The sequence below is a fragment of the Vanacampus margaritifer genome, chromosome 5, assembly GCF_051991255.1.
Source record: "Vanacampus margaritifer isolate UIUO_Vmar chromosome 5, RoL_Vmar_1.0, whole genome shotgun sequence".
Classification (NCBI taxonomy): Eukaryota; Metazoa; Chordata; class Actinopteri; order Syngnathiformes; family Syngnathidae; genus Vanacampus; species Vanacampus margaritifer.
The window spans coordinates 25354385-25369127 of NC_135436.1; the positions used below are offsets into that span (position 1 = coordinate 25354385).

At 42.8% G+C, this 14743-nt stretch overlaps 1 protein-coding gene across 4 annotated transcripts in view; it reads right to left on the reverse strand.

The window, feature by feature from the left end:
- dph1 (diphthamide biosynthesis 1) overlaps window positions 1–14743 on the reverse strand; it is a 241276-nt gene that overhangs the window by 50055 nt on the left and 176478 nt on the right. For all 4 annotated transcript variants that reach the window (XM_077566298.1, XM_077566299.1, XM_077566302.1 and 1 more), the window contains one exon: window positions 8718–8781. In XM_077566298.1, coding sequence (XP_077422424.1) covers window positions 8718–8781 — 64 coding nt within the window. The remainder of the gene's footprint in view (window positions 1–8717; window positions 8782–14743) is intronic.

The window sequence follows — 14743 nt, forward strand, 5'->3', positions numbered from 1 at the left end:
TGAGATGTGATTTGAGCTAAGCGAGTTCCTTGGTGCACTTTGTCCAAGAGCCTCAGTGGGATAAAGGTGCCGCTGATTCACTTAACACCCAGCTGTCCTGCTACTGTAGCTAACTATATCATCAATTTCACCCTAAAGAACAAAAGGAAAAATACCTGGTCTTGCCACTTTGTCAGGATGTGGACATTGTGAGTTCCAGCAAACGAAGGAGCGATTTTTTTTTGGGGGGGGGGGGGGGGTAATGTTTAACAGGGCATTAACTTGCTTTATTTCAGCATTATATTGTCAAAAATATTAAAGAATAGTCGACGTAAGTAATAAGAAAAGATGTCACTCAAAAAGACTTGAGTGCTAAACTATGACCAGAGAGCAAAATGATTCCACAGTTATAGAAGTTAAACACCTTTAAAGTACTTATCATTAGTTTGGGAAAATGGAGGCAAAATGCAGCCAACTTTTACCATTAATTCCGGGTCACGTACCCTATTCGAGATATTCGAGCAATCTATCGTGCAATCCATTTTGTTAACCTTGCCAGCAAGCTGAATTCTCGTGGTATTTGTTCACAAACATCACGAGAATCCATCTTGTACTGCTGCTCTCACTGATCTTTTCGCAACAGACCGTTTTTAGGTCGGACCAATCAGGCGTTGTTTGGGGTGGGACATGAAGCTGTGACGAAACCAGGAAGCACCGAGCCTGGGTGAAACAAACAAACCTAACATGGACGAATGGACACTGCAATTAATTCTGTTCTTGCAGAATTACTCACAGTTTCCTATTTTTAAGAACAGCGAGAGGCGCTTCATGCGTTTTGTTCTCCTTTGACAAAGACAACATTCAAATCCGTTGCCAAAACAAAAGTTTGGTAGGCGCGCACAAGTTTACGCATCGTCCAATCAGCTCGACGTATTGTACAGCATGTCCCGCCTTTTCCGAGCAAATTATAGTGGAGCAGTCCCAGATTGCTATTGTGAAGAACTCCCTTGACTGAATCACAATTATCATTCTGGCTTTTGCCAGGTTACCATTTTTTTTCCCCCCGTTTTGATTTGATTATTTCAAAATCAATTCCACGCAATCAGCAGACTATTCAATTCAGAGCCCCATGGGATCATTGCTCCTAGTAACACAGTTGACACTCTTTCTATGACATAAGCTTAATCACGGTATCCAAAATATCACTTTTTTAAAAAAAAAAATTCTTATATATTTTTTTTTTCTTAAGAGCTCAGTATTGTTCATTCGGTAATTTTACCGATTTGACATGTCATCATCATTGCGCTCTCTTTCTTTTTATTTTATTTTTTTAATTATTTATTTTGTATGTGGGTGAGTATGTGCATGTGCAAGTGTGCGTGCGTGTGAGTGTGTACTAATTAGTTCACCTAAAACCCATTAAAAATCCCATACCGTTCACCTAAACCGAATACTTCAGAATCCAGCTAGAGTCGTGAGGTTGTCAGGAGACCCGAGGAAGGATCAAAGAAAAGAAAGGAAAGTGAAATCCAGCACTGACCTACTACCCACCGGGTTACCAACCAGAGTCTTTCACCAACACCAGAAACATCTAAATTCCAACAAACTAGGGAAAGCTCAAAGGCGAGACTGAGGAAGGGAAGGAAAGATAGATGAAGCAGAGTGAGATCCACAGACATCAGCCTCCACCGATTCAACGACCAGAGGAAGAAGCAGATTGTGTTTGAATTTCGATAGATGCTGGTGTGGTGGATCTAGCATGCATGAAAACCTCCACCAAAGAGGGGAGCCGTCGACCCCGGCCAGGACAGAGTAAGCATAAGAAAAAAAGAAAGAAAAAAAGAAAGGAAAAAAAACATCACTTTTTTTTTGTTTTATGTCAAAGCCTTTTGTTGCTGAACAAATTTTCAGTCAGCAAATGTCAGTATAACACTGGTTGGGATTGTTCCGAAACCAGACTTTTTCGTGGCACAACTGCGACTCAACCATGGCAACAAGAGATCAAATTTTTTTTTTGATACTTTACAACATCACCCCCACCCCATTTTCAAAATGATTGAGAAACAACACCGGTCATATACAAGCCGGCAAATCAATACATGCCATGCTGGCACGTGGCCCATTTAGTCCCTTTAGTGATCTGTGCTTACAACCAGCATAAAAGGGGGCTGCTGTGACGATATGAAGGCATTCGTCGCAGGCAACAACAAGTCCCAGGTCCAACAAGTCTCATTTCCTAATGGTCGTCTTGACATTTACCCTGGGAGACTTTACGCTGTGGCTGCCGCTCCCACAGAAATGATTCAACAGGCTGTCCAGAATACAGATGGATCTATTTTGATGGAGAGAGAAGACGATGGCGAAGGACCCCGCAGATGCCTTGGGGCTGTGTGGGCCGTCGGTACCTTGATTTACCAACACATTTCCTCTGACAGGTGTGTTACTTTGAGCCTTCTCGTGCCCATGTTTTGACAGCCGTCTAGACTTGTACATGATGGAGAGGGACAAAGAAGAACAGGTACAGTAGGTCAATTGAACCGTGGAGCCCGTTTGATGTATTTTGTCAAAGTACGCAACGTCTCTAACGGACTCGACAACAAAGGTCATCTCACTTGTAAGTTCAATCAATCAATCAAACTTTATTCATATAAAAAGCAACTCAAGGTGCTAAACAATTAAAACGTCCATAATACAATATGATAAAAGGAACCGGGAACTAAGAAAAGGAGTAAAAACGGGTTAAAAGGATCATTTAAAAGTTGTTTTGAGCCTCCTCTTAAAAATATCAACAGTCTCTGCGGACCTGGCATTGCATTTTTTCCTGCAGGATTTTGCACCTTTCTTGGCACTTGAATCCATCTGACACTGAAGCATCACATCCCATAAGGCAATACCCTGTACAGGATGAAAATGGGTTCAGGACCGGCGGGATACGGTAAAACAAAGCTGCCAAGAGTGTGTGCGTGTGTGCGCGCGTTTTAACAGCTTGCAGGTCAGTTGAGGAAGATTGAGTCTGAGTGGATGATGAAACGACAAAGATTTGTCAAGCAAATACAAAAACGGTAACAAATCTAGCTTTGAGTCAACGTGTGTTGCTTTTGGCCACTATTTACAATTATTATGGAGATTTGGTGTGACTCTATCAGCTCTGACTCTTTTGCATTTTAAACGCTATTTATAATGGGGCTTTGCAACGGATACAAATTGCAAATGCCTGAAATGTTGCTGAAGATTGAAAGCCGGGGCTGGAGGACATGTCTGTGTGGGCTTAGTTACACGTCTATCTTATTCGAGGGCCTTTTTTTCTCCTTCCTACTCTTGTTCTATTTTAATAAAAAAAAATGTGGGTCTTGGTTAACAAACTAGACAAAAACGAGATGAGACGGCTTTTTTTTTTTTTTTTTACATCCCACGAGTAATATAAATGTGTCACTTATAGCCCCGTGCTGTGATTACATTTGTATTATAAAGGTTATAAACGCTAAAATCTAGTAAATGAGTCATCAGTTCACCTCAAAATAATCTATTTTTATGAGCAGCACAATCAATTAACATTAAAGTGTTGATTGTTGTGGAATTGAGTGTTGATTAATCGTGTCCTGAAGCAATTGGGGCAAAATGAAGACAGCGCATAGAGCAGAGGTGGGCAATCTTGTTCCCCGAAGGCCGGAGTCCTGCAGGTTTTGGAGGGTTCCCGCTTCCAACACAAACTGATTCCAATCAACAGGATCGTTATCAGGCTTATGCAGAGCTTGCTGATGAGCTAATCATGTATCAGCTGTGTTGGAGAAGGGCAACATGCAAAACCTGCAGGACTCCGGCTCTCCAGCCCACCTCTGGTATAGAGAATATTGTTGTTCCGATACCGTTTTTTGACCCCCGATACCGATTCCGATACCCAGTTTTGTAGTAATGGCTGATGCCGATACCTGGGCTGTTGTTTTTTTTTCAACCTCAAAAAGCTGCCCCGCTATTGGTTCAGAGCATTCAAGGGCCAATAAGATATCCTAGCTTGGCATGCAGTGAACACGTCACACATCAGTGAATGTTGTGCACAAGTAAAACACAAGATGCTGCATCCAAAGTCCTATATTAGCATTGGAAATAATAGTATCGGCATGTTACTTGTTAGTACCTGCCGATGCCGATACCACTGTTTTTATGCAGTATCGGGGCCTCTGCCGATACCGGTATCGGAACAACACTAATAGAGAGACCTCGATTTACGAGATTCCAGAGATACCATGTTTTGAGGTTGTGAACACGCAATGAACTAATTTGCGCTGCGGCGTGTTTAACCTCGTCATGAAGCACAAGTAGGCACTGGAGTTCAGAACATTCAGATTTAAAACAAAATCACGACTCACCAAGAAGATAATATAAAAAGATGATTATAAATGTTCCCCATGGTCGATCACCGGCATTTAGTTAAATGTCTTTACTTAGTTTAGATGTTTATGTAATACACTATCATGAAATCCTCAATTTCTGGTTGCATAGGTTCTAGAATTGCTGACCTGCCAATGGAAAGAATAGTCCCTTACTCACAACCACTTTTCACTTAGAAAAAACCTTTGGGATTGTATGCTCAATGTATTGATTTCTGATGTGTTTGTCTTGAAGCAGACCTTGGATTAAGTTCCAAGCATACATTTGGGTAGCACCCAATGGATTTTATGCCAGGAAAAAAAGTCACTATTAAATGCCATGGCTGTCCCCAGGATTTGGGCATGGTGGCGGCAGCATTCAAGCGGCTTGCTCGCTGTTGCTCTCCTTTCCTTGCTGTCACCCAAGCAGCGGCACAAGTATGTTCACAGAAGTGTCTTTCAAAGCTACGAGACAGCTGACACCATCAAAAGTAATCAAACATATGGTGCGGTGACAGCACATGAATCACTGCCCGTCGGCACAGGCTATCGTTTATCCTGAAAGCTTTTTGTTTACATCTTCGACTCGCTGACAATGTCAAGATCAACAAACGAATGGAAAAAAAAAACACAGAGAAAATCAGATAAGCAGTGTTTGTGTGGTCATAAATCATTTTTTTGCTATTCACTTTATGGTGACAAGATTATTTAGGCTTCAATCGATCCTGGGAGTTTAGTGTACGATTCATGGTACATCAGTCTGATTTAAGATGAGAGACAGGAATCAGCCACTAGAGGCAAAACAACGGACACGGCAAGTGTAACAACACCAACATCGAAGAAATCCATCAGCAACATTCGCAGTGTCACGATACCAGCTGAAATTTCCCGGCACAACACATACTGTAGTTTCATGTGCATAATATACTGTGTGTGTTAAGTCTACCAACTGCAGCTGCCAGCTTGTCCTCAGTAGGAATTAGTTGACCGTTCCACAGAAGCCCCTTACTCCGAGGGCAGCTTAGCCCTTTTTATTTCCACTGGCGACCGTGGACCTCTGCCCCGTTGATACTAGAAGTAAGAGTTAGAGCTCGTCAGCTCATAAGCCGGGTGACAAAAGAGCGTCTCTGCCTGCTGGGCCAACACCCAAACGTTGCATCATTCCCGTAGTCTAGACACTACCTTAATGTCTATTAAGTGATTCCCCATCACTGGGCAGTCAATTTACCGACGAACTTCCCCGAGCAAATTTTCGCAGCCTCAGGCATTCAATAGCAATGTGAGAAGTAGCCGCCTTCATTGTGGAATTTTCAAAAAAAAAACCACTTCAAATGCCTTTTAAATCCCCCATAAAAAATACATTCACACAAAAACAACTGCTTACGTACATGACCTTATTTACTGTCCACACTGCTTTTCTCACCAATAATTTTCCATTGCCCTTGTAAACGCTAAAACAGTTTTTAGGGCAATTGTCGGCGTTTGACAAGTGACACAAATTTTTACCTGCCTGAAAAATTGGTGGCTATTTTATATAAAAAATTGCCAGCAAATCTGAGGAGGTATCCTGATTAGAATTCCAAATGAAAGAATCAAGGAGAACACTGAGAAATAATGAAGCCATAGTTTTTTTTGTCCAGATTTGTAAAGTTGATACCACAGAAACATTCCCCAAAAAGGTCCTTTTTCCCCACAGAAAAAGCTACATTTCTTTGCAACTCTTCGTCCGATTTTCAAAGTGGCCTTTCCAACCAGACTTAGCATTTTAACAGATTTTCATTTGAGGAAATCCTGTCACATTGCTACTAAAAACATTTTGGTCTTTTGGTGAGTCTGAGACCTAAAAAAGTCAGACAGCCTGGGTGAAAATTTTCCACCCAGGTAGCCCTGTATAAATAAGAGTCAACTTTTTGTGTGTGTGTGTGTGTGTGTGGCCTCGCATTTTCGAGTACATAGCTTCATTGTGTCGCGCTATTGTGTTTTTTTTTAAGTGTATCAACTGCAGCTGCCAATTTGTCCTGAGTAGGAATAAGCTGACCATCCCATAGAAGCTTCTTACTCTGAGGGCAGCTTAGCCATTTTGATCTCCACTGGCTGCTGTGGAGACCTCTACCCCATTGAGAAGACTAGAGCTCGTCAGCTCATAAGCCGGGTGACAAAAGACGGTCTGCCTGTGCTGGGCCAACACCCAAAGGTTACATCGCTGCCTTGCTCCATTAGTAGAAAGAGGTTGACAATAGAGGATGGCAAAAAATATGCCTAGTGAGACCATTTCACCCAGGTTGACAATGCTGGTTTTTGGTGACTTGACCTACCTAGTTAGTTTGAGACAAAAAAAACATAGGTTCGAGGAAACTTACTCCGAGATTATCTTGGGTTCTTGTCATAATTGGATAAATTACAATGAGATAAATAAACGATTCTCGTACAAGATTCCAACCCTGGTACTATAATGTGTTAACAGTTCAAAGGGAAACAGTTTGGAACCAATATCTCTACTTTTCCATGGCATTCGTCTTCCAGTTTAATTTGCACGCAAGATCAGCTGAGATCATGATGACCTCAGCGCCGCTGTTAGTCCTGAAATTCTTAATTACAAGGATGCGACCGTCAATTAAAAGTTTTAATCCTTCTTGCCAATTAACTATTAAAGTGATAGACCTTTCCCCAATTCAATATTTAGACAACCAGAGGCATTAAATGCAGGTTTTTCAGATCTTGGACAACATTTAGCCTCAATGTGTAAATCTTAATTAAAAACTTGCACTCCCTTTTTATGAGGGTCTTTCTGACCCTGCTTCCTGAGACAGCCATTATCGTACAGACTACTTAGTGAGCGAGATGAAGAGTAAAGAGGGATCACGGTTTATCAGCATTTGCATCTTATTTAAACACTTTCCACTTATCACACTAGTGGATAAATACTTGCATTGTTATGTGTTAGATCTCCGGGCATGATGACTTTGCTAAAAAAGGACAAAGAAGATGAATTGGCCTCTTATTTAAAAGTGATAGCGAGCTCCCATCACACTTTACTGACCTGTGGAGGTTTAGATATCCTATTAAAATTGTCTTGATTATAGCCTGTCGAATGATTGAATGAGGCTGAAGTGGCAAAACCCATCTGTTCTCTGCTATTGTCGTCACAAAAAAACATCTTAGCAATCTCCGGGAGAAATTCAGCGGAAGACTGAGCATTAAATGACTCAAGTCATTTGTTTTTTTTTTACTGATCTCATTAGAGGAAACAGAGTTGATGTAGCAGACTTTATAAAAGGTTAAATTCAGAGCCATTAATGTGGACTGTGCAGGTGTGCGATTCTAAAGGCACGGACGGCGCAGTGACAAGCTCTCAGTCAAATGGAAACGGGACTGATAAGACCAAAGTCTGATCATCAGAGCTTCCCTTTTTTTCCACGTTAGGGAAAGTTATACAGTGAGGAAATGAGTCATAGATATAGAGTGACAGGTGTGTGATACATCAAGATGAAACATGAGACCATCTAAACCCACATTCAAATGAAGTTAATTATTTCATAATTTGTCATCGTTTTCTGACTGAAGCGCAGTAATGAAGTCAAATGGTTGTTATCCAACTTTCCTGTGTGAGATCTAATATCCACTAAGCCTTAAAAGTTCATGGACGCACTGGCCATTAGATCCCCTATCCGGTCCATCTAATAAACACGTTAGTATCGACTTAACATCTATAAATGGAACCCACTCTGGGTGTTTGATGACAGAAGGCATTTTCTTAAAGGGGACACTTAGCAGGCAGCCTTCCTGGGAAGCGTCGGCAGACAGAAGACCAAAGGGACGACAAGAAAAAGGACAACCGGGCAGTTTTTGTCTCCGTATTCCATCGTGGGCCTGAGGTGAGTGCGTTACACAACGTGTGCCTCTTTTTACAGCCATTTTCATTCGGCAACTATGTAGGCCAAACCACAGGGTAACAGAGAAGACAAACTATTATGCATGGAGGACATTAATATTGAGGCGGCTCTCACTGAAGAAAGGCAAAAAAAAACTTTGGGCTGCCCGAGTGATGGAGTGCTGCTGTGCAACACGGGCGCACACCGACTGAAACCAGATGTAATTAACAAGAATAATATCTTCTCTGTTCTGCGACTCTTAGCGCGAGAGTGCGTGATATGAAGGTCCGTCCCAGACCGGCATAATCACGCCTCATTTTGTGCAGAAACCCGCATTGAGTCATGATAACGCTCTCGCTCGACTAATGAGCGCAGAGCGGGCCCCGCCGCAGTTCAAGTTTGAAAGCCGCTGGCTTGACTTTTGCTCTTTCCCATCGCTGGCAGGCACTCAACTATCTAAAAGCCATCTAAATAGGAAATTTCCCCAGCTGCGACGTACCTCTCGATGATGTCTGCGATGACACAGGCAAATAACTGCAGGCCCTCCGGAAGCTGCAGAGCCACTGGAATGAGAAGAAGAGGCAAACAAAAAAGAAATGATGTACTTGTGTTTTGAGGGATGGCAACCCGATATCAAATAAGTGTGAGGCGGCAAAGCTATTCATAGGCCAGTGTGCACCACTGGCAGGGAATAATGACATTTCAGGGCAATTTCCCCTCTGCCACACTAGCGATGTTGGTTTATTTTACAGGCTGATGGGCTGTTGGAAATATAGTGTGAACCAATAGCCACCGCTTTATCTCAAGTCGTCGACTTCCCCCGTCACTCGGTGCCTGATAACTACTACGCTTTTTATGCATCCGGCCAATCATAATTGCTCGCGTTTTGTTCGCATCCATAGGCGGGATTAGGCCTTTCACTGACTTTGCAAATATAGATAGTATTCATTGACGCCACGGGATCGCGGTCAACTTTCCAGCGGTCTCAGCTGCGTTTCTATTGTGTTTACACCAAATGTTCTTTTGTTATTGAGGAATGTCACCCCCAGCTTCCTCCAACGTTACTCGTGTAGTAAGACGTATGCGGAATGTTGAGCTCAACTCTCCTTGCAGCGGTTGTCGTTGAAACATTTGATTAGTAGAATCGATTGGATTACAAACATTTGCAGATGTGACTGCCCAGACCGAACTACATGGCAATATCAAGAATGCTCTGAGGTATGATGGCTCGATTTCAAAAACACATTCTTGCGTCTTCTGTATTTTCGGCTTCTATTGGTTGCTATGTGTATTTATCATTTGTGAATTAGAGGCGAAGAATCTCGGTATATTTTAAAACCAAGTTAGCTAGTTCCCCGACTGTTACAACAAAAACATTGTGGACTCATCACTTATTTTCGTACACTTTAACAACAATTTCAACTTTTGGGCTGTTGGGAAAGGAAAATAGATCAAACATCTTGACCACTATTTTTAGCCACGGCTAGCGGCTCACATATATCACGATCGCATCATGGTAAAAATCATTTTTACCATCTTACAATGACAACTACCTTAGTCACAATCTATCTAATCAAAATAATTTTGCAATTCTCTCAGAGTCTCCGGACACTCCTTTGTCCATTTTGTGAATGGCGCACAATGTGGGGTCACATGACGTCATGTGAATACGATCTACATTCCACATTTTTGCTCTTCAATGCAGCCAACAAGGCCCAAAGCAAACATAAAATATGGATGAACTGATTGATAAACTACTGATGGTCCAACTGATGGTTTCACATGTTTACAAATGAGGGCCATCCAATCTCCTGATGCGCCGCCCAGACTGAGAGGAACCAATAATGAAAAACATTATTCCTGGTTTCATGTTAGCGTCAAGAGACAAATTTTAATAAAGCAGCCAAACCAACTTGGCTGTCATCATCCTCTGCATCCTGACAGCAGGCGGTGAAAGGCTGATCTTTCCGCATGCATACTAATTTAAGGAAGGATTACACAAATGATGACTGGGTGCAAATTCTGCAAGATTTGCTCATGTAAATGCGGGGGCCAGTGATGCATGAAAGGGGTGCTACTTCTAAAAGCCAGCAGGCACCTTGAGAAGAAATACTTATAAAGCAGTTAAGAGTTTAATAAACCTAACGCCTATGAAGCACTCGGCATTTGCAACACCGGGGGACAATGGGAGTTACTAAACTTCAATTAATAATTACACAGGAAACTGAACTAAGCCATGATTAAATAACCTTGAAAGTTAAACCGCAGTCATGCAAAACCACCAGTGAGCATCTGAAAGAGTAAATCCACAAGTGTGTTCTCCACACCACAGACGGGTACCAGGGCTGTCCCCGTGGAGACATGGGGTGGCAACAACCGGAAATGTTACATTTTTATGAAATAGGGAAGCGGTAAATGAGACTAATCCTGGATGAGCAACAACAGTAATAATAAAATAACTTAATGAACGTCATAAAGTCCAGATGTTTCACTTCTTTTGCAACTTTTTTTTTCTTGCGACAGATGGGAATATTAATAAGTGAAATGTATCACATTGACTGATCTTCAGCAACTTCAGGATTCTTTTTTTTTTTTTTTATAGCAATTACTTTCAATGACTTCTTCCTAACCTTACAACTAATTTCCCTGACGAAAAGGTTACACAAAGCAAACAAACAAAAGCAAAGTCATCATCTGAATTTTTGTAGTCAGAGCTCTACTCAAACCACAGCCACATCTCGGTATTTGTCATGTTTTAATTGCAACAGCAGCAACGCTAACGCAGTTATCAATAGCATTAACAGATGAACCGTCTGATCTCATTCCATCAAGAAATGGAGAACATGCTTTAGGGCTGGGAATACAATCTCCTGAATTCTCAAATCAAAGTATCCGCGCGGTGTCGACATAATGAATACAAATATAAAATACATTGTTTTTCTCACCACATGCAAATCTCCTTGTAATCTGCCTTGCCATTTAAACTGCAACCACGACTGCTGCGCCCGCCGTTCAGTGTCGGTGCAGTCGAAAGTGCAATAACGCCATCACCTATTGAAGCATTCAGCAAGTTTAAATTCCTACTTTTAAAAAAACATTGTTGTTGACATTACATTTCCCTGACATTTTGTTGGCAAATATAACATTTTAAAATCCACAATGGTGGAGAGTGGTTGAGAGTGACCTATATTTAAAAACATTCACACTAAGGACTGACTTCACTTTTGTTGGTAGGTTATTCCACTTGCGTGCAGCCTAAAAGCTAAGTGTTGCTTCACCGTGCTTGCATTGAACTCTGGACTCCACTAATTGACCAGAGTCTGCATCTCAGAGCCCCACTAGCATTTCTTAACGTATTTAAGACCTAAGCCATTTATAGACGAAATACCAAATACAACAAAATACCTCAATTGACAATCCACAAGTAGTAAAAGTCAATATGTGTGTGTCTGCAACTTCTGTCCATAATAATAGTTAAACCATTATTTGTGCTTGTGTGTTTGCAGTTTTACCCCTTTCTGGTCAATAAACCTGTGGACAAGAAAGAAGCTCACAGAGTGTTAAATCAAAGAAAAGTGTTGGGATGAATCCACGATATTAGCACTAACCAAGGGTGGCGCACTAGCAACAAAAAAAATCACAAATAAGATAGAAAATGGACAGCAAAGTAGGCTCAATACGGACAAAATCTTCTATATCACATGCTTCAGCGAGGTCAAAAGCTTCCTCCACCGAGGCCGCAGCCGCCAAAGCTCGTGCAAAAGCAGAGGCAGCGAAAGCACGTCTGTCTTTTGCACAAAAAGAAATGACACTCAAGTTAGAGAAAGCGCAAGTTGAGGCCAAGATGGATGTGCTCTCAATGCAGCAGGAAGCAGCAGCCGCTGTGGCCGAAGCAGATGTCCTGGAAGCTGCTGTCGAAGGCAGCGTTCGAAGCAGCACCAATCTCCACCTCCAGCAGTTATTTGAACCTCCAGTCGACACATTAGAGCGCACAAAAGAATACGTAGCCAAGCAGGTTGAAACGCCACTCCAACAGCCGTTGATATGGAATGAAACGCAGCGTTACGAATCACCAGATGTGTACTCCGGCCATCGCCCGCATCTCGAGAAAGGGCACAGTGAACCTCGAGATGGCTTTGATTCCACAAACAAAACACCTGCGCAGTCACGGGACACTCCTGTCACCCGCCCATATTCAAACAACATGCAAGACAGTCATCAAGCTTACAGATCAAGCGACAGCCCTTATCACCTGCCCTCCAGCCATACAGCTAATCAGCCTATTCCTGACCAAGCCAAAGTGATTGACTTTGCAAGATATTTTGCCCGTCGTGAGCTCGTCTCGACAAGCCTGATAAAGTTCAATGATCAGCCATGCAGATACAGGGCATGGAAACAGTCCTTTATGAACACGATCAAGGGCCTCAACATGACGTCCAGTGAGGAGATGGATTTGTTGGTTGTGTGGCTGGGGAAGGAGTCAGCCGAGCACGCCAAACGCATCAGGGCTGTTCATGTCAACTCGGCAGACAGAGGACTAAGACGAATATGGGAGAGACTGGAAAGCTGTTACGGCGCACCTGAAATGGTGGAGGACTCATTGTTTCAGCGAATCAGTAGCTTCCCCCAAATCTCCAACAGAGACTATTTAAAGCTCCATGAGCTGAGTGACTTCCTCATAGAATTGAAGGCAGCCAAAGAAGATGGAGACCTGCCTGGTCTTACATATCTAGACACAGCACGAGGTCTTAACGCATTGGTTCGAAAGTTACCATTCAACCTGCAAGAAAAATGGCTCACTGTAGGAACAAACTACAAATTACAACACCGTGTATCCTTTCCCCCTTTTGATGTTTTCGTTGACTTCATTGAAAAACAAGCTAGGATTAGAAATGACCCAGGCTTCAAATTCACAGCTCAACTTGACACTAAACCACACAAAACCCAACAAAAGCCGATTTGGCACAATGAAGTCTCAGTTCACAAGACTGACGTTCTGTCTTCTGCTTCTCCTACTCCTGCCAAAGCACGCTTCCGGGCAGATGATCCTGAGAAACGGTGCCTTATTCACAAAAAGCCTCACCTGCTCCGAAATTGCAGGGCCTTCCGTAAAACGCCATTGGAGCAACGCAAGGCCTTCCTGAAAGAGAACGGCTTGTGTTTCAAGTGCACATCTGCCCAACACAATGCAAAGAATTGTAAATTCATTATGAAGTGCACAGAGTGTGAGAGTGACAAGCACATCTCGGCGCTTCATCCTGAACCTGCAGCAAGGATCCGGCAACCAAGCCCTCCTACACAGCATGGTGGAGAGAAAATACCGGAACCTTGTGCAGAAGTTAGTACTCGTCGTACAGAGGTATGGGCTGGTTATCAGAGCAACAGATCCTGCTCAAAAATCTGCCTTGTTAAAGTCTATCCAAGTGGCTGTCCTGAGAGAGCTTTGAAAGTGTATGCAATCATCGACGAGCAGAGCAATCGATCCCTCGCTCGATCAGAGTTCTTTGATGTCTTTAACATTAAAGGCCCTTCTCTTCCTTACACCATCCAAACCTGCTCTGGGGTGACAGAAACCACCGGGAGATGCGCTTTAAGCTACAAAATTGAATCTATGGATGGAAAAGTGTGCCTCTCCTTACCGACTATGCTGGAATGCGAGGGTATCCCGAACAACAGATCCGAAATTCCAACACCAAGCGCTGCAGCTAACCATGCGCACCTTAAATCGGTTGCTTTCCTCATCCCAGAGCTGGATCCAAATGCATCCATCATGCTTCTTCTCGGCAGAGACATCATCTCAGTCCACAAAGTGCGCAAGCAAGTGGATGGTCCACGTGATGCGCCCTATGCTCAGAAACTGGACCTTGGATGGGTGATTGTTGGAAATACTTGTTTTGGAGGCGTTCACAAGCCTGCCACACTGAATGTGTTCTACACCGTTACTACAGAACAAAAGTGTACCACAGTCTTGAAGCCCTGCCTAAAGCTCATTCATTTAAAGGAGGCATACAGCCAGGTCCCCACTTCTTATCATCCAAATGGAACCTTCTCAAAGGGATACAGTATGGAAGGCGATGGCCAGGGCTCTACAATGTTAGAGCAGACAAGAGACAACGCAGTACGTCCATCAATTGATAGAATCACAATCCTGCAAATGATGGAGAGAAATTTGGAAAATAACAAGAGCAAGACTCCACATCCCAAGTTCCCTGATAACAAAGTGGCCGTCCGTTATCTAAATCAGCCAGTGAAGAATGTTGAGCTTGGTGTCAGGCAGTTCGCCAACCGTGACTTTTACGCAGATAGGTTAAATTTACTTCCCTCCGTTAAGGCCACATTAGAGGTACCCGAGAGTACACAAAAAGTTCCGTTAGACACAAACTTGAGGATACACAAAAAACGCCTCAAACAAAAGTGAAGTTATGAATACATTCCCATCTCAGGAACGTGCCATCGCTCGTCTCCCTCATGTCGCACCCATGTTTCAGAAGAATCTTGCAGTAAAAGCTAATCGCTGCAGAGGCT